General features: G+C 39.7%; 1 protein-coding gene across 2 annotated transcripts in view; it reads right to left on the bottom strand.

The window, feature by feature from the left end:
- LOC130717367 (uncharacterized) overlaps positions 1 to 18428 on the bottom strand; it is a 36237-nt gene extending 17809 nt beyond the window's left edge. The window contains exons 1-10 of one of the 2 annotated variants that reach the window (XM_057567573.1): positions 18270 to 18428; positions 17663 to 18172; positions 17008 to 17363; positions 16185 to 16836; positions 15946 to 16032; positions 10433 to 10479; positions 10009 to 10118; positions 9819 to 9919; positions 1894 to 1986; positions 1009 to 1092 (exon numbers count right to left, since the gene is read on the bottom strand). In XM_057567573.1, the coding sequence (XP_057423556.1) occupies positions 1009 to 1092; positions 1894 to 1986; positions 9819 to 9919; positions 10009 to 10118; positions 10433 to 10479; positions 15946 to 16032; positions 16185 to 16836; positions 17008 to 17363; positions 17663 to 18172; positions 18270 to 18332 (2103 nt within the window). In that variant the 5' untranslated portion in view covers positions 18333 to 18428. The remainder of the gene's footprint in view (positions 1 to 1008; positions 1093 to 1893; positions 1987 to 9818; positions 9920 to 10008; positions 10119 to 10432; positions 10480 to 15945; positions 16033 to 16184; positions 16837 to 17007; positions 17364 to 17662; positions 18173 to 18269) is intronic. The other variant, XM_057567576.1, reaches the window with a different exon arrangement.
- Positions 18429 to 19034: the final 606 nt, after the last annotated feature.

Below are 19034 nucleotides of genomic sequence, written 5' to 3'. Positions count from 1 at the left end.
GAGAATCTGGAATTTAGTCGTTGTTCAAAACAGGGAAAGCAACAGGAATCATGTGGTACGACCCAACCAGGGAAAAGGAGAGCCGGAAAGGATGTTTACGTCCCAACCACAGATTCGAAAGGAATTTGGCCCCAAACAGAGACTCAGAAGGGGCAAAAGTGACCCCCAAAGGTGTGGACAAAAACTTGCAATGGAAGTGGGTCGCGATTAAGAAACCAATCGTTCAGGTCTGTGCGCTGCGCTGCGAACTGGACCAGAAAATTGAGACGGCAGCGTTCTGGAGCGGCGGCAGCGTGGCGGCGATGGCGGAAGACGAGTGTAGTGATAGCGGCGGAAGCGGGCAGCGCTGGGTGTTGGAGGCAAGGCAGGTCAGACCAAATGGTAGGATTGGGAAAACCCTAACAGCCAAACACTAAGATACCAGGTGCAAAATAGGAAATTTCTTAATAAAAAATGGATATTATTAATAAAATAGGAAAAATAAAGGACACGGAAGGAAAATCCTTCTTCACAAGGGAAACACCTTTCCAGAGGTAAAACCTTTCACTAAAATCAATAATAAAAAACTTGAAGACTTTAAATGGCAATGCTCCTTAACTCTAAAAAGATAGATTACTCAAATAAAAGATCAACTCGTAAAATAAAAGATACTCTTAATCTAAAAGATAACCCGACCAAAATAAAAGATCAACTCCTAAAATAAAAGATAGAAATAAAGTAAACCAAATAACCTAAACCCCTATTATTTAGGATCCTAACAATAATTTGGTAGGATTGGAAAAATCTAACAGCCAAACACATAAAAAGGCAGGAGGAAGCCAATGGCCACTCCCAGTCCATTTGTTTATCTAAGAAAGGCCAATTCAAGAAACCGGTAAAGCACCATAAGGAAGCCAAGAACAGCATCCTATATAAATGAACTTACAAGTTACAGCTTCCCACATAAATGGAGAAAGCTGGAAATTGTTTTCAATAGCATAAACAATATTAAATTTCTAGGGATATTACCTTTATGGAATTTAGAACCTCAAATGCTTGATCACGATAAGATCGATCATTATGTTTATCTTGAACAACTTCCATATCAATGTCCTAGAAAGACGAGAAAAATACACATGAGTCACGAAACACACATGTTTTAGTGCCTTAGTCACGTAAAGGTACACATGGAAATTTTGTACTACAACTGAAATTGATAGAGGTACAAAACCAATCAATGGTCCTTTACCTCCAACTAAAAGCTTAAATGTTTAGAAGAATAAGTACTTAACAGAAATATAAATCCGTAGTAATAAATACCCAGCAAAACCAAAAATGTGAACCTCTCAAAATAATACAAGGATCAAAAATAATTTTAATCAAATGTGAACTACATTGAATCCCTTAAGTCTCTTTTTATCAAGAAATGCATACAAAATAGAACCTCATGCATGCACGTAATTTAATATACATCTCTTTTGGAATGTGGAAACTCTAGAGTGACCTCTGCATAAATATAGCAAACAAGATGGAAAGTTGTTCAAAAGCATTTTAAACTCCAATTTGTGAAATATTGCTTAATGTCAAAACATGAATTTAAATAGCAATCGTATACTTCAAAGCATACACAAGAACTTAAAAATTCATTTAAGCACAAAAGATTTGAAATTGAAATTTAACTGTAATGGAGTTTTCCCATTATAACTAATGGTACCTAACCTAAAGTAACAGTATTAGTATTGATAATAGTAATTTGGTACAAAATAATAAAAATAACCATAACCACAGATATAAAGAAATTAAAGTCACTATTAATTGTCAAGATAACCAACAGGTATACGTAATTGTTACCAACAAAGAAAGCTAAATAAAATCACATCACAAATATGACTTATATGCTAGTACGAACTATACCTCAAAAGCAGCCCGATATCCAGGAAACTCAACCTTTGAACTGGCAGACCGTAACATAATAGACATATCAGCATTTCCAATATCAAGTTGTACCTGAAATCAAAAGGACTTTAGAAAACATATCTAGTCAATGTTAGAAATCCTTAGTTAGAACCACACAACACCACAAAACCTTAGGCTTAAGGCAATGGGTGTGTGTGTTCTTTATTATATATGCACTTGTGCACTTGCTAATCTTGGCAATGTGGGACTTCTTTGAGTTACCACTTCATTATCTCTATTACTCCCCCTCAATTGGGACTCCAATTTTTTTTTTTTTTTTTTTTTGCCTGTGCCTTGAACTCCAGCGGGAACATCAGTGGTCGTCGGACTTGTGTATTAGAGTATATAGGTGATATGAAAATATTGGTTATGCTTAGTGTGTGTGTGCCAGCTGGAATGCCAGCTGGACACAGTTGTTAATTCTGTTTTGAACAGCTGTCAATTCTGTTAGAGGAACAGCTGTCAATTCTGTTAGAGGTTGTTACCATTCAGTTAGAGTTAGCTTAGCTGTTAGTTTAGCTTGTAGAGCAAGCTTCTTCAATCCTATATAAGGATTCAATCCTCATTGTATCGGTTAACAATTCATAGTGAATATTTCATATGCAAATCTTTTTCTCTTTCTCTGGTTTTCCTATTATGGTATCAGAGCCAATGGTTGTTTGATCATGGACCTGGGCCCCTATCCTAGATCCATTTATTGTGGAGACCTCCCATATTTGGGCCACCCGTTTCATTCCACGCTTCAGATGTTCTACACTGGGCGTGAGGGGGTGTGTTAGAGTCCCACATTGGCTAGAGATGTGGTCAAGCAATTGCTTATATATGGTTGTGCAAACCTTAACTCTTGAGCTAGCTTTTGGGTTAAGTTAGGCCTCATTCTGCAGCAAATAAAGCAACTTCTGCTATTAGTTTGCATTCTGCTTCTGTTTCTCCTGTTGTTTCTAGTATAACTCAGTGCAATAACTCAGTGCATTCTGTTCCTGTTTCATCTACTGTTTCTGGTTCAGCACATTGTAATAGTGGTAGTAGCATTTCTCTTTATGATTTGTGGCATTCAAGATTAGGTCATCCTCATCATGATGTACTTAAACATACTCTTTCTTTGTGTAATGTTTCTGTTCCAAATAATAAAAGTGTGTTTTCCTTTTGCAAGGCTTGTTGTCTGAGTAAACTTCATAGACTACCTTCTTCTCCTTCTACTGCAGTTTACAATACTCCTTTTGAACTTGTCTTTGCTGATTTGTGGGGACCAGCCTCTCTGGAATCCTCTTGTGGGTTTTTATATTTTCTAACATGTGTTGATGCATGTACTAGATATACTTGGATATTTCCCTTGAAGAGAAAATCAGACACTTGTGCTACTTTTATCAATTTTCAAGCTATGGTTGAGTTGCAGTTTGGTCACAAACTTAAGAGTGTCCAAACTGATGGGGGAGGGGAATTTAAACCCTTATCCTCTCATTTTCAGAAGTTGGGAATTATTCATAGACTTACCTGCCCACATACTCACCATCAAAATGGGAGTGTAGAGAGAAAACATAGGCATATAGTTGAAACTGGTTTAGCTTTGTTGTCTCATGCCTCAATGCCTTTGCATTTCTGGGATCATGCTTTTCTTGCTGCCACTTATCTCATAAATAGAATGTCTACAACAACTTTACAAGGTGCAAGTCCTTACTTCAAATTGTATGGTCAACATCCTGATTTTAAGAGTCTAAAGGTCTTTGGGTCAGCTTGCTTTCCTTTTCTTAGACCTTATAATTCTACTAAATTGTCTTTGCATTCCAAAGAGTGTGTGTTTATAGGGTACTCAATTAATCACAAAGGATACAAGTGTTTGGATCAATCTGGTAGAATTTATATCTCTAAAGATGTTCTTTTTCATGAACATCGCTTTCCCTATCCTAGTCTTTTTCCTGATGAGACTACTTCTTCTACCTCAGCTGAGTTTTTCCCTTTATCTACTATCCCTATAGTTTCACACACTACACCACCTGCATTGGCTAGTTCTGGCTTTTCCTCACCAGGTTCAGCTGATTCACCACAACTGCAGCAGCCTCCAAGTGTTACTGTTTCAGCAGATGTTCCTTCTTCATTAGTTTCTGCAGATACTTCCCCAGCATTATCTTCTGCTCATGATCAGCCAGCTGATACTCCTGTTTCAGTGGCTGTTGCAGCTCCTCCAGTGGCTGTTAACAGTCATCCTATGCAAACTAGAGCCAAATCAGGAATTGTCAAGCCAAGGTTACAACCCACTCTGTTACTTACTCACATGGAACCAACTTCTGTCAAGCAAGCTATGAAGGATGCTAAGTGGTATAAGGCAATGCAAGAAGAGTACACAGCTCTTATGAACAATGGTACATGGACTCTTGTTCCTCTACCAACTAACAGAACAGCGGTGGGGTGTAAGTGGATTTTCAGAATCAAAGAGAATCCTGATGGCTCTATCAACAAGTACAAAGCACGGCTGGTGGCTAAAGGCTATAGTCAAGTCCAAGGGTTTGATTATTCTGAGACCTTTTCCCCAGTAGTGAAGCCTATTACAGTGAGACTTATCCTTTCACTTGCTATTTCAAGAGGCTGGCCACTACAACAGCTGGATGTCAACAATGCTTTTCTTAATGGTGTGTTGGAAGAAGAGGTGTACATGGTACAACCTCCTGGTTTTGAGCACAAGGACAAGAATCTGGTCTGCAAGTTGCAAAAGGCCCTTTATGGCCTCAAACAAGCTCCAAGAGCTTGGTTTCATAGGCTGAAAGAGGTTCTCATCAAGTTTGGTTTCCAAGCCAGCAAGTGTGATCCCTCCTTATTCACCTACTATTCCTCACAAGGCTGCATTTACATGCTTGTTTATGTGGATGATATCATCATCACTGGGGCTTCTATGACTCTCATTCAACAACTTACAACTCAACTTCATTCTATTTTTGCTCTAAAACAGCTTGGTCAACTTGACTATTTTTTGGGTGTTCAAGTCACTCATTTGACTAGTGGAAGCTTGCTGCTGAATCAAACTAAGTATATTTCAGACCTTCTCACCAAAGTCAACATGCTTGATGCTGCAGCTATTTCCACTCCTATGCAATGTGGCGTCAAACTCTCCAAACATGAAGGTTCTGTTCTAAAGGATCCTACTGAGTATAGAAGTGTAGTTGGTGCACTTCAATATGCAACCATTACTCGCCCAGAAATCTCATTTGCAGTCAACAAGGTGTGCCAATTTCTGGCACAACCTCATGAGGAGCATTGGAAAGCTGTCAAAAGGATTCTAAGATACCTAAAGGGCACTCTTACTCATGGTGTACTTCTTCAACCATGTTCCATGACCAGGCCTCTCCCTTTGATTGCCTACTGTGATGCTGATTGGGGATCTGACCCTGATGATCGCAGGTCCACATCAGGCTCATGTGTTTTTCTTGGTTCCAATCTTATTTCTTGGACAGCTAAGAAGCAGACTCTGGTTGCAAGGTCAAGCACTGAGGCAGAGTATAGGAGTCTAGCAAATACTACTGCAGAACTGTTATGGGTGCAATCTTTACTCACAGAACTGAAAATTCCCTTTACTACTCCTACAGTTTATTGTGACAACATGAGCACAGTGTTGCTGACTCACAATCCTATTTTGCACACCAGAACTAAGCATATGGAAATGGATATATTTTTTGTAAGAGAGAAGGTTCAGGACAAGAGTCTCCTTGTTCAGCATGTGCCCTCTGAACATCAAAAAGCTGACATCTTCACCAAAGCTCTCTCCCCATCAAGGTTTCTACAGCTCAAGGACAAACTGAATGTAGTTGACAAGCTTCAGCTTTTGTCACCTCCTTCAGTTTGAGGGGGTGTATTAGAGTATATAGGTGATATGAAAATATTGGTTATGCTTAGTGTGTGTGTGCCAGCTGGAATGCCAGCTGGACACAGTTGTTAATTCTGTTTTGAACAGCTGTCAATTCTGTTAGAGGAACAGCTGTCAATTCTGTTAGAGGTTGTTACCATTCAGTTAGAGTTAGCTTAGCTGTTAGTTTAGCTTGTAGAGCAAGCTTCTTCAATCCTATATAAGGATTCAATCCTCATTGTATCGGTTAACAATTCATAGTGAATATTTCATATGCAAATCTTTTTCTCTTTCTCTGGTTTTCCTATTATTGTGCTCCTTCGTCTGAGTCTGCCTTTCGACTTTCTTTGTCTGGGCTAGTACTCTAGCGGGAACATCGGAGTTCCTTGGACTTGTGCTCCTTCATCTGAGTCTGAGGTCTTGGCTTGCGCAAATGGGACTGCCATTTTTGCTTTTTTTTTTTCAATCTTTTTTTTTTACTTTTTTTTTTACGTTTTTTTTTTTTTTTTTGAAAGCGGAAGTCATGGCTTGGATCAGACCAGCTCTGATACCATGTTAGAAATCCTTAGTTAGAACCACACAACACCACAAAACCTTAGGCTTAAGGCAATGGGTGTGTGTGTTCTTTATTATATATGCACTTGTGCACTTGCTAATCTTGGCAATGTGGGACTTCTTTGAGTTACCACTTCATTATCTCTATTAGTCAAAAATAATAATATCAGATTCAAGCAGATGAACTTTATATGACCACAAATGTAACTAATGATAATTCTTTAGCAAACAGACACAATTTTACCAATAGTTGACATGGAAAAACATTAGACTCAGGAAAATGAAGTTACTAACAAATCAAAGTTCCATACTACAACAAAACCAACATAATCTATCTGGTTATCCACTATAAAGATGAATGGGATAGAACAAAAAAATTCTTTCCAATAAACCAAAGTTCCATACTACCACAGAACCAACAGATCCTATCAGGCTATCCACTACAACTATGAATGAGATAAAGATGGAAAGTGGGTATTTTATTAATTGTTTGAACATCCAAAAATAACAACTAGTCAAAGAACCAAAGAATAGAATACGGTACATGAGAAACTTGAATCACACAGGAAAGCTAAGCTACCGCTGATATGCTTCCACAACACATGTTGAATATTATTGGATAACGCCTTCCTAAAATTTGATATTTTCTTTTTAAAGATTATTTGATAGTGTTGTGATCCTCGCAGTCAAGGGATATAATTGTATACATTCACTTAAACAAAATTCTGGCTGATGCGAGTCTCTCGATCGCTAAAACAGGGTAGAACACACACTCAAAATACCGAACTTTAAGGGTTTGTAGAGGCATAACTTGGTTGCCCGATCCCAGGCAAAGGCAGTATATAGGAGCCTTGCACTCACAGCTGCTGAAATGTTGTGGATTCAATCTTTGTAAAGTGATATGCAAGTCTCAACCAGTTATTTATTTGACCAATGAGTGTGTACTCAACGTTCAGTTTTTTATCGAGCATAATAGCATCAGGTGATCCATATAGCCAAGCCAAACTTAGGATAAGGCTTTTGTTGTTCTTGTTGTTTTCGTTGTACGTGTGTGTGTATCATTTATTCACGGAATGCAGAAAATTATTCAATTTAAGTTAACCAAAACTGTTTGCACACTACTTTTGCCTACTTATTTCCCTGTTGTTTTTCGAGTAAATTCATTCTTACTACCTATTTTATTCCATTTCCTCATGAACCTATTTCACTTGTTAAAATTTGTGTCTAGCTCTCTCCTCATAAACATTAAATAGGAGGGACCATACCAAACTTTATGAATAGCTATGCACAGATATAAATTCAGAGCCATCACATGACAAGGTCATATATAAAATAACAGCACAAGAGAATCTATTTCCAAATTCCCCTATTTGGCTGCCCTTTATCCTCCTGAACTTGACTATATTACTATAAGTGTATAAGGGTAGTTAGGAGATATGAAAATATTGCCAGCTGTCATTACAGCTGTAATGACAGCTGTACAATAGCTGTTAGTCAGTTAGGATTCTGTTAGTTAGCTTCTAACAGATTGGTTGCTTGCTCTGCAAGTCTCTAGGTCTCTATATAAGAGAGTCATCTATCATTGCAACAATTAGTTTTATCATAATAGAAATTCAGTTTACAAATTCATATTCGTTTCTCTCTTTTTCCCTCTTTCTGTTTCTGTTATCATTGACTACTTTAACATGTTGGCTAGTGTAACTTTCTTTATAAAGTATGTTATCCTCATCCCTTGAAGAGATTTGGTAAAGATGTGTACCAAATGATCGTTAGAGCCCACAAATGATGCACTAACCTCCCCTGATCTCACGGATAAAATGACAGTCCATCTTAAATTCTTAATGTGATCAATCCCCTCGTGAAAGACTGGATTAGAGACAATATACAAAGGTTGCTTGATTATAAAAAATGAGCTACGTGGAGCTTACTTTACAAAATTGTAACTCATAAAAGTTGTGTCAGCCATATGAATTCAGATGTGGTGAGAGCCATAGCTCTCCATTCAACCTGGCAGCAGACCTGGAAACTACATTCAGCATTTTACTCTTCAAGGGAAAGAGGTTACATCCAATTAGAACACAAGCTGAAGTCGATTATCTATCACTTAGGAGGCTGCCACACATCAATATCAGAGTGCCCTCTATATGAATAGACTAGGCCTTATCCATGATACACCTTAATACACCTCAAAATTCCAACTAGAACACCCCAATGACAACCAGATGAGAATTAAGAAAATGACTAGCCATACTGAACAGAAATGAAATATCTAGTCAAGTAATAGTTAGGTAGTTTAACTTCCCAGCACATCTTCAACAACTCACGGGATCTTGGATAAGGCTCCCCCTGGTCAGGAAGAAGCTTGATGTTCAAGTCCACAAGAGTGACAAGTGTCAACTAGCTTGCGATCTAACATCCCAAAATCTTCTGTTATATCTAAAGCATATTTTCTATGTGATATCACGTCAGTCTTCGACTAAGCTACCTCAACTCCAAAATAGTATTGCAACCGACCAAGGATCTTAAGTCTGAATGTGACTAGCAATTTTTGTTTGAGCTTCTGAACACTATCCCAGTCATTACCGATAATAACAATGTCATCTACATAGACTACCGCATAGAAACATAGATTACAAGAAGATTGTTTTTAAAACACTAATTGATTGGCCTAAATATGGATCATGCCAAGCTGGTAAAGAACTTCTAAATGTCCCAAACCATTTTCAAGGGGATTTCTTAAGGCCATATATAGCCTTATGAAGCCGGCATACATAACCACGAGACTCCCCCCAAGCAATAGCAAACCTCACTCCTAAACTTGCTTATGTGGTAGAGTTAGCCCTAACTTAAATTCTGGGAACTTCACCCCAAAAAATAAACCTAGCACCACAGATTTCCCATCGCAATCTACTTGGTCTGCGGCTTTCCAGTGCAACAACAAAAGTCAGTCCAATAATCTCCACATTCCAGGAGTCCAATCCTGGGTGTGGGGGTTGTTCAAATCTCACATCAACTAGAGATATATATGGCCAAAGTAGAGATTATAAAGGCTTAGGCAATCCTCACCTCAATAGCTAACTTTTAGGGTTAAGTTATGCCTAACCCAAAGTGAAAGAAATAGGCAACCAGATGCCAAGTCGGCCACAAGGGAGAAAGTATCACCATAATCAAGACCAAACACCTAAGTGTAAATTCCCATGACTAAGAGCCCAAGCCATGACGGTCGAATATACCCAAAAGTTCCTAGTTGTAACTACCCTTTCCCACTCCTCATCTCCAATCTTCCATTCCCAAAACTAACTCCCCTAGTTCCCCCTGCCAAATGTCCCTTTTCTTTTCTTTCCAGTGTAAGTCTTCCAAGGTCTCGACTCATGACTGAATTGATCTACCAATCAATCTACAGTCAATCGTCTAGGTACAAACTATAAAAAAGCAACCACAATCTACATTCAAGGTTCATATATTTCATGTTGAAGGAAATTTAGTAGCAAACCTGTTCAAAAATAGCTGGTTCCATCTGACATGAAACTGTCCGTGACCAAATAAGTGTGTATAGCTTCAAGGATTCTTCATCTAGCACCCCAGCAAGCATTGCTGACAAGTCATCAGAAGGTAATACTGTCAGCCTTTATCCATGGTTAATTGTTGAAGTAAATTTATCAAAGAAGCATGCATAACATTACATGGTAACTTATGTATGTCAGTTGGTCTAATAGCTTCATGGGCTTCTTGTGCATTTTTCACCTTTTTAAAGTACTTTGGTGGACTTCGTGCAGCAAAATTTTGTCCATACCTGCATACAGTAAATTTGTGTTTACTTGATTTCTCTTTTTTTCAATATTTCCTATATCTTGGTAGTGCTTTTAAGAACATACCTACTCTAAGCCCACATAACTTTTCTCTCAAACTATTTTAAAGACTACACAATATGTCATACACTAACATCATTAAAGCTGGAAGGTGTAAAACCTTACCTGCATGTCTGTTGGGAAAATGTAACTTTTAAGCAATAAATGTGAAGGATCTTTATATGGAAAATAGCTACTACTATGACTGTATAGGGATAATCTGCATATGCAGAAAGATGTATGGAGATGTGCACATTACCTTTCAATGATCAAGGAGCGTATATTAGCAACAGCTCCATCAGATATCTAAAAGAAAATTGAAGTTTAATAAATTAAAATGCTCCTCAGTGGACAAAATTACTGAATTGACAGGACGAAAGACTAAATATGTCATCTACATGTACTGACCAGCAAGTATGTTAGATAAACTCAGAATTGTAAAAAGTGTTTATCATTGATGATTGAAAAGCTAATGATACAAGAGACTGATTACAACTTATATAGAACTCTATAGCTTGTTCAACAAGCTTAACAAACTCAAACTCTAACTGACTCAGTTGACAGCTAAGCATAACCGCATAGCCTAACTGAAATGCCAGCTCATTATAACAACCCTAGTGCTGACTGTTAGTACAGTCAGCAACTACTAAAGTGTAACTCTGTACACATTCATACAATGTACCCTAATATCCTCCCGCAAACTCAAGGTGGGTGAGAAACTAGTTTCTCACACACATTGAGTTTGTTTCTAAGAGCCTCAAAACGAGTAGGAGATAGAGCCTTGGTGAATATATCAGCAAGCTGATCAATAGAAGGCACATGCTGCACATGAAGAGAATTATTGAGAACTTTTTCCCTGACAAAGAAGATATCAAGTTCCATATGCTTGGTGCGGGTGTGCAACACAGGATTATGAGTTAAGGCCACTGCCCCCATATTATCACAGTAAATTCTGGGAGTAGAAAATGGAACATGAAGCTCATGAAGTAAGGATTGAATCCAAAGCAATTCTGCAGATGTATTGGCCAGACTTCTGTACTCTGCCTCAGTACTAGAACGAGCTACCAGAGTTTGTTTCTTGGAAGCCCATGAAACCAAGTTAGGACCAAAGAAAATACAAGATCCGGAAGTGGACCTCCTATCATCAGGATCTGAGCCCCAATCAGCATCACAAAAAGCCTCCAAAGACACTAGTGAAGATAGTGAACAGGGCCTAATGTGTAAACCATGATGAATAGTCCCTTGGAGATACCTTAGAATCCTTTTTACTGCCTTCCAATGTTCTTCCAGAGGTTGACTAAGGAACTGGCAGACTTTATTAACTGAGTAGCTAATTTCTGGCCTAGTCAAGGTAGCATACTGCAATGCCCCTACTATAGATCTGTAAAGAGTTGGATTTTCAAAATAATCAGCACCAAATTTACTTAGTTTTGCACCACTAACCATTGGTGTTGAGATCCCCTTAGCATCAGCCATATCTGCCCTTTCCAGCAAATCACCAATGTACTTAGACTGAGTTAAAAGAAGAGATCTATCCTGAAGATGTTGGACTTGAACACCAAGAAAATAATCCAACTTGCCCAATTGCTTTAAAGCAAATTCTGAATCAAGTTTAGTAACAATTTGTTGAACCAATGAAAGAGAATTCCCAGTGATGAATATATCATCAACATAGACTAGGACATAAACACAATTTGTTGCTGTGTGGAAAGTGAAGAGAGAGAGATCACAACAGCTAGGTTTGAAACCATTTCTGACCAAAGCAGCCCTCAATTTCTCAAACCAAGCCCTTGGGGCTTGTTAAGGGCTTGTTTGAGACCATACAAAGCTTTATTAAGCTTGCAAACCAGCTGCCTATCTTCTTTCTGAAAACCTGGTGGTTGTACTATATAAACTTCTTCTTGAAGGGCACCATGAAGAAAGGCATTATTCACATCAAGTTGGTGAATATGCGAATGTTTAGTGACAGCCAAGGAAAGAATAAGCCTGATTGTAACTGGCTTGACAACTGGTGAGAATGTTTCAGCATAATCAAAACCATGCACTTGATCATACCCCTTGGCCACTAGCCTAGCTTTATACCGATTGACAGAACCATCTGGATTTTCTTTCACCCTAAACACCCATTTGCAACCAATTGCCCTTCTATTGGAAGGAAGGGGAACAAGTGTCCATGTGTTGTTAGCAAGGAGAGCATCATACTCAGCTTGCATAGCCTGAAGCCATTTAGGATCCTTCAAAGCCTGCTTAGTTGTTGTAGGTTCAGCTCGTGTAAGAAGCAATGTAGGGTGAAGCCTAGGTAACACAATCCCTGACTTAGCTCTAGTCTGCATGGGATGAACATTTCCCTGAGAAATGACAGCTGCTGGTTGCTGAAATATGGATCCTGAGGAAGTAGGAGTGCCTTGAACAGCTGGAGAAACACCTAAAGCAGTCTGCAAAGAGGGCATGGTCTCAACAGATGCAGTAGACCCAACTGCAGAAACAGGTGTGCCTGGCTGAGGAGAAGGAACCACTGGAGCAGAATGCTGCTGCTCTTGGAGAGAAGCCGGTGTGTGACCATGTGTGACCAATGGTATACAAGAAGAAATTCCCAAAGAAAAAGAGTCAGATACAGAAGATGGAAACAATGTAGTGTAAGGAAATCTGAATTCATTGAATTTTACATCTTTGGAAATATAAATCTTTCCATCACTATCTAGACATTTGTATCCTTGATGAGAAGAAGAGTAACCAAGGAACACACACTCTCTAGACCTAAGCTCTAACTTGGAAGAATTATAGGGCCTCAAGTGAGGATAGCATGCACTTCCAAACACTCTCAAGATAGAGTAATCAGCTGGAACTTTAAACAGTTTATGATAAGGGCTGAGATTACTCAAAACTGGTGTTGGAAGCCTATTGATGAGAAAAACAGCTGTAAGGAAAGCATGATCCCAATATTGGGAAGGCATGTTAGCACAAGCTAGTAATGACAAACCAGTTTCCACTATATGACGATGTTTTCTTTCCACACTTCCATTTTGATGGTGTGTGTGAGGACATGTAATTCTATGATCTATACCTGTTTTGACAAGTGAGGAATGAGAGGCTTAAACTTTGTACCTCCATCAGTTTGTACTGATTTCAGTTTTGTACCAAATTTTAACTCAGCCATTGCCTGGAATTGAAGAAAAACTGAGCTGGTTTCTGACTTTTTCTTAATTGGATATATCCAAGTAAACCTAGAGTAGGCATCTACACAAGTTAAAAAATAAAGGCAACCAGAATTGGTTTCAACTGATGCAGGACCCCAAAGATCAGTAAAAATTAATTCCAAGGGTGTAGAATAACTAGTAGTAGAAGATGAGGATGGTAAACGATGAGACTTAGCAACACAACAAGAATGACAAACATGAAATTTTGATTTATTAGGAATTGGAATCTTACAAGTGGACAATGCATTGTGCAGAGCCTCATGATATGGATGCCCTAATCTATTATGCCATAAGTCATAAGAACTTTGGCTAGGTACAATACTAAAAGCAGAGTCACTAGGACTTGATACATCAGAATTATTCTTGGAAACAGCAAAAACAGAAGGAAACTGGACAGGAAGAGAATTCTTGAGAAATGTGGAAGAGTGCATGCCATCAAAGGAGTACATGCCATCCTTGCCAAGTGAGCCACGAAGAAGAACTCTAGAAGTGTCCTGTGATTTCACAACACAATGAAAAGGGTGAAACTCAAAGAAAACTCCATTGTCCTGTGCAAATTTGCTAACACTCACAAGATTTTTGGTTATATCAGGCACTAACAAGTTTTTAAGAGTAAGAGTGGTTTGTGTGTGATAAGGAGAAGGAAAAGAGGCAGAACCAACAGATTTTATAGCCAAACCTTTACCATTTCCCATCAGGATTTGATCACTGCCAGCCACGGACACACTATCTGAAACTGCAGAGGCATCATGAGTGACATGATGTGTTGCTCCTGAGTCTGGAAACCAAGTGCCAAGGTTAGAAGCAGAAGAAGTGAGAGTAACCAAATTGTGGTAGCATGCCAAAATTAGGATTGAAGCCAAGAAGTGAGGCTAAGGCAGCCTGTGGTAGAACACCACTGTGTGAAGGAGACGCGGAGGTAGAAGAACTACCACGATGATAACAGATGCTTGCGTCATGGCCATACTTGTGGCAGATCTGACATTGAACGGAACGATCGCCGCCACGTCCACCACGATTGGAACGGCCACCACGTCCAACGTAGTTATTGTAACCACCACGATCACCGCCATAACCGCGTGAGTCACTGGAGCGATTGCGATCATCAGATCCTGACGAGTCAACGCTACTAGCAGCGTAGTTGACCTCTGAGTGCACCGGCGGTGGAGGCGCAACTGTCGGCGGAGGTGGTGCAGTAGGTGTCGCCGGTGGTGGCGCAACCTGAGGCGACGATGGTGGCGCAGATGCATGAGCGAGAAACGCCGCTGGAGACGAAGCTTGCATCTGACACACACGCGTGCGTTCCAAACGCGCTTCATGCGCGATGATCATCGCTTCAACCTGCGAGATCGAGCAAGGTTGATCGCGATTGTAAACAATCGTCATCAGAGAGCTATAATCATCTAGAAAACCATCAAAGATCGCTTCCAAGTGCTCGCGATACGAGATCGGATCGCCAATCGTGACAAGAGCGTTCACGATCGACTTGATGCGTTTGAGAAAATCAGATGAACTCTTTGATCCTTTGGTAATGGTTCGCAACTCAGATCGAAGCTGTGTTGATTGCGCAATCGTCTGAGCCTGGAAGAAATCAAGCACAGCTTGCCACACTTCCCACGACTGCTTGCAATTCACCACCGTTGGAAGCACAGAAGGCAAGAGTGAAGAGAGAAGCCACGTGAACAACACTGAATCCTGCTGCTCCCAAACCTGATATGCAGGATTCTCGACTGCATTCTCACGATCTTGCTCACTGAGAAACCGCAGTGGAATCTCTGGATGAACAAGATAACTCTGTAACCTATGCGTACGAACAATGCCTTCAACGTGTTGCTTCCAGGAGAGAAAATTGGAGTCATCAAGCTTCAGCGTGAGCTTGTGAACCAATGTAGAGGAACTCAACAGTGATTGAGCAACACCAACCGGAACTGGCATAGGAATTGCAGAAGCATGATCTGCATGAACTTCATCAGCCATGATGATGAAGAAGAGAAAGAAAAATCAGAAAAGGATCTCAAGGATCGTAGAAGGCTCTTGATACCATGTTAGATAAACTCAGAATTGTAAAAAGTGTTTATCATTGATGATTGAAAAGCTAATGATACAAGAGACTGATTACAACTTATATAGAACTCTATAGCTTGTTCAACAAGCTTAACAAACTCAAACTCTAACTGACTCAGTTGACAGCTAAGCATAACCGCATAGCCTAACTGAAATGCCAGCTCATTATAACAACCCTAGTGCTGACTGTTAGTACAGTCAGCAACTACTAAAGTGTAACTCTGTACACATTCATACAATGTACCCTAATAAAGTATAAATCAAATTTGTGATCTAGTATAGGAAGAATGAGGAAAGATTAAAGATCAAATTTCAACAGCCTCTTCCATGACATCGTTGTTGCAAAACCGAAATATTAATTGGGAGAAGGGGGAAATACAACAAAAAGAGAGGGAAATATTTTGAAAAGACATGGTAGGCTTTGGCTGGAATTAATGATATACTGATGTACAATGCCCCTAGAGCAGTTCCCAGCATTTGACCATGTTTATGAAACCAATGTGATACCTACATGGAATCCATCAGTTCTGATGTATGTTATCAGACCCTCTGCTACACCATCAGCTAGTTCAACTCCCTCATAGAGTTTCTGTGCAAGCTGCATCCACAAGGCAATAGAGATTAATGATTAAAGTGGTTCTAGAAATTTAAACAAAATTAAATGATAATTCAAAACAAATATTATTAGTTTCATCTATTTGATTATGTCAATGAGGGAAAGAGGTTGGGAATAAATAAAAGTTAAAGCACCTTCATTGTGTGACTTGCTGTGAAATGCAATTTGTTTGCAGCATCTTGCTGAAGTGTTGATGTTATATAAGGTGTTGGAGGATTTCTTCGAACTTTGTTCCTTTTCAAGCTAATAACCTTAAAATCAGTTGACTTTAATTTGCTTTCAATATCCCTTGCCTCAGTATCAGAGGTAATCGAAAACTGAGTCAACTTTTTTGAATCAAAACAGGTCAGGTGGCCAGAAAACGTAAGGTTCCTGTTTGATATCAGCTCTTTTTTCCTCAATTGTGCCTCCACAGTCCAATACTCCTGCGGTTTGAATTTATCAATTTCCATTTCTCTATCACATATAAGAGAAAGCGCAGCAGATTGAACTCTTCCTGCTGATTGGCAGCCAGGTAACTTCTTCCATAGTAACGGTGAAATGTTAAATCCAATCAAATAATCAAGAGCCCTTCGTGCAAGGTAAGCATGAACCAAATTCACATCAATCTCCCGTGGCGCTTGCAGGGCACCTTTAATAGACTGTTCAGTTATTTCATGAAAGACAACCCTTGCTACAGAAATATTATCATGCAGAGCACCCTGTTGTTGTAACATCTCAAGGATGTGCCAAGCAATGGCCTCCCCCTCACGATCAGGATCTGAGGCAAGAATAAGGACTTCTGCTCTGCAAAACAACATTAAAAAAATTAAACAAAAGACAGGTTGTCAGCCACTTATGCAAAAAAACATGGAATGGCAATTGGCAACAATCCAAATCCAAGTAATCGTGACACATCTGCATTACTATAATAAAATCAGATTGAACAAACCAGAGGAAGGGGATGAGAAAATGTACCCGCTCAATGCAACCTTGAAGCTCTTCAGATGAGTCCAAGCAGCCGATGGAACCTCCCACACCATACTAAAATCATCATCAGGTCGCACAGATCCAGACCTCGCAGCCAAGTCTCTTACATGACCATAGCTTGGCAATACTTCATATGTATCGCCAAGGTATTTCTGAATAACCTTCGCCTTTGTAACAGACTCCACAACCACCACAGCCTTTCCTAAGGGTGGATACAGCGGCTTGGTGGTAAATTTCAATGGGGGTTTCCCTTGCTCCTCCTTGGAGCTTCCATTCTTCTCCTTTGACTTTGTGGAAGCAGAATCATCATGTATTTCTTCAACAGTACTCTTCGCCAAACTCTCCTGAACATATGCAGTGTCAGCATCAATGCTTCAACAATATAATTAAAGCACTAATAACAATGTTCTATATCGTAATCGGCAACTGTTATCGCAGCTTCAACATTAACATTTTAAAATTTTCCACAAAACCACAATTTAACGATTCTTCTAACGCAAGTACAACCACTACATCGCGAGCATGGTCTACTACAATTTTCCACTATTTCAAGGCTTATTATAATAGAACTGCAGTTATGAACATAATTTTAAAACATAACAAATAAGAATCAATATCTTGTTGAAAATGATCAATTACTGACCTTGACATTTTTCTTCTTCCCTTTGGATGAGGAATTTATCGGAACCTTCGCTCCAGCATCATCTTGCGACGATTTGGTAGCAGAAGTTTTCCCTTCTTTCTTGCTTGTTGCCGGCTTCTTCGTCGTCTTCTTCTTTTTAACAGCGACTTTATCGTCGTCCTGTTTAAGACTCACCGCAGCAGGTTCAACATTGTCAACAGTTTCAGAAACAGAACCCTTACCTTTACTGCGAACGACGGCGGAAGCAGCTGCTTTAGCTCGTTTCTTCGCTTTATCATCATCCACAGCGCGAGTCGAGAACATCAAACTGGTTCCAACGCCATTCCCTGGAAAAGGAAATCCGAAACCGGTAACGGATTTCGCAACAGCAAACGCTGCGGAACCGGTGGTATTGCCGGCGGCGAGTGAACGAAACGGTAAGCGGTTACGGTGGTGGACGGAGTTGGCGATCCCAATGCGTAAGGTCGAGTGTGAGATGATGAAGGGAGTGTGGAAGGCCCTGAACTGCAACTGCGACAGCGTTTAAATAGAAAAACGTGTTAGTTAGTTAGTTAGTTAGTTATTGTGAGGGAATTGAAGAGAAGAGATAAGAGAAGAGAAGAGTGACCATGATGAGGTTGCGGGGAGAGGGAGAGGAGATGGAGAAGAAGCGACTGTGGAGTTGAATCATTGTAGGTGTAGCCAGAAGTTCATTTTCAGTTTAGGATTGCGGTCATCGTGAGTGGAGTGGAAAAGGGTTTTAACCCTTTGGGTGAGGTCAGGGGGTTTAAGAGCGTCGATGTTGTCTGCCAAATGTTAATGCTTAATTACATTTTTTTTTTTTTTTTTTTTGGTCAATAATGCTTAATTACATTTACATCAGTGATGATTTACCGGGACTGGGCCTGGGCCTGGGCCTGGGCCTGGGCTACAGCTACATTGGGATGGGATGGTGGGGTTAGATTGGGCACCCCACCCACCTATACCCAAAATATCCACCCACTTCACTACTCACCCCCGGCCCAACACACCACACTTTGGCATCATACTCTCATTCCATACCTTTCTCCTTCATTTTCTTCTTCCGCACCACACTCACTCGCTCCCTCTCTACGTCGCGTTCTGCTTCTTTTGTCGTCATTCTACGACTTCTTCATCGCGTTGGTATGCTTCCTAGGGTGATTTGTATCTAGAGTTTTTGGGGTTTCAATTCCCGGTAAGTAAATATTTCTGGTTTGGTAATTTGGCTTTTACAACTCGGTAACTTGATAAGCTTTCGGCTTACCAAACAAGGTGCACATTATTTCATTCCTGGCTTCAAAACCCGTTAACTTGTTTTTATTGGGTTCTTAAACCCGGTAAATGTATATTTTTATAAATAAAAAAAGGTGTC

This window comes from Lotus japonicus, chromosome 5 (genome assembly GCF_012489685.1).
Source record: "Lotus japonicus ecotype B-129 chromosome 5, LjGifu_v1.2".
NCBI lineage: Eukaryota > Viridiplantae > Streptophyta > Magnoliopsida > Fabales > Fabaceae > Lotus > Lotus japonicus.
Note: the sequence above shows the minus strand (reverse complement) of the source record. Positions and strands in the feature narration are given on the sequence as shown.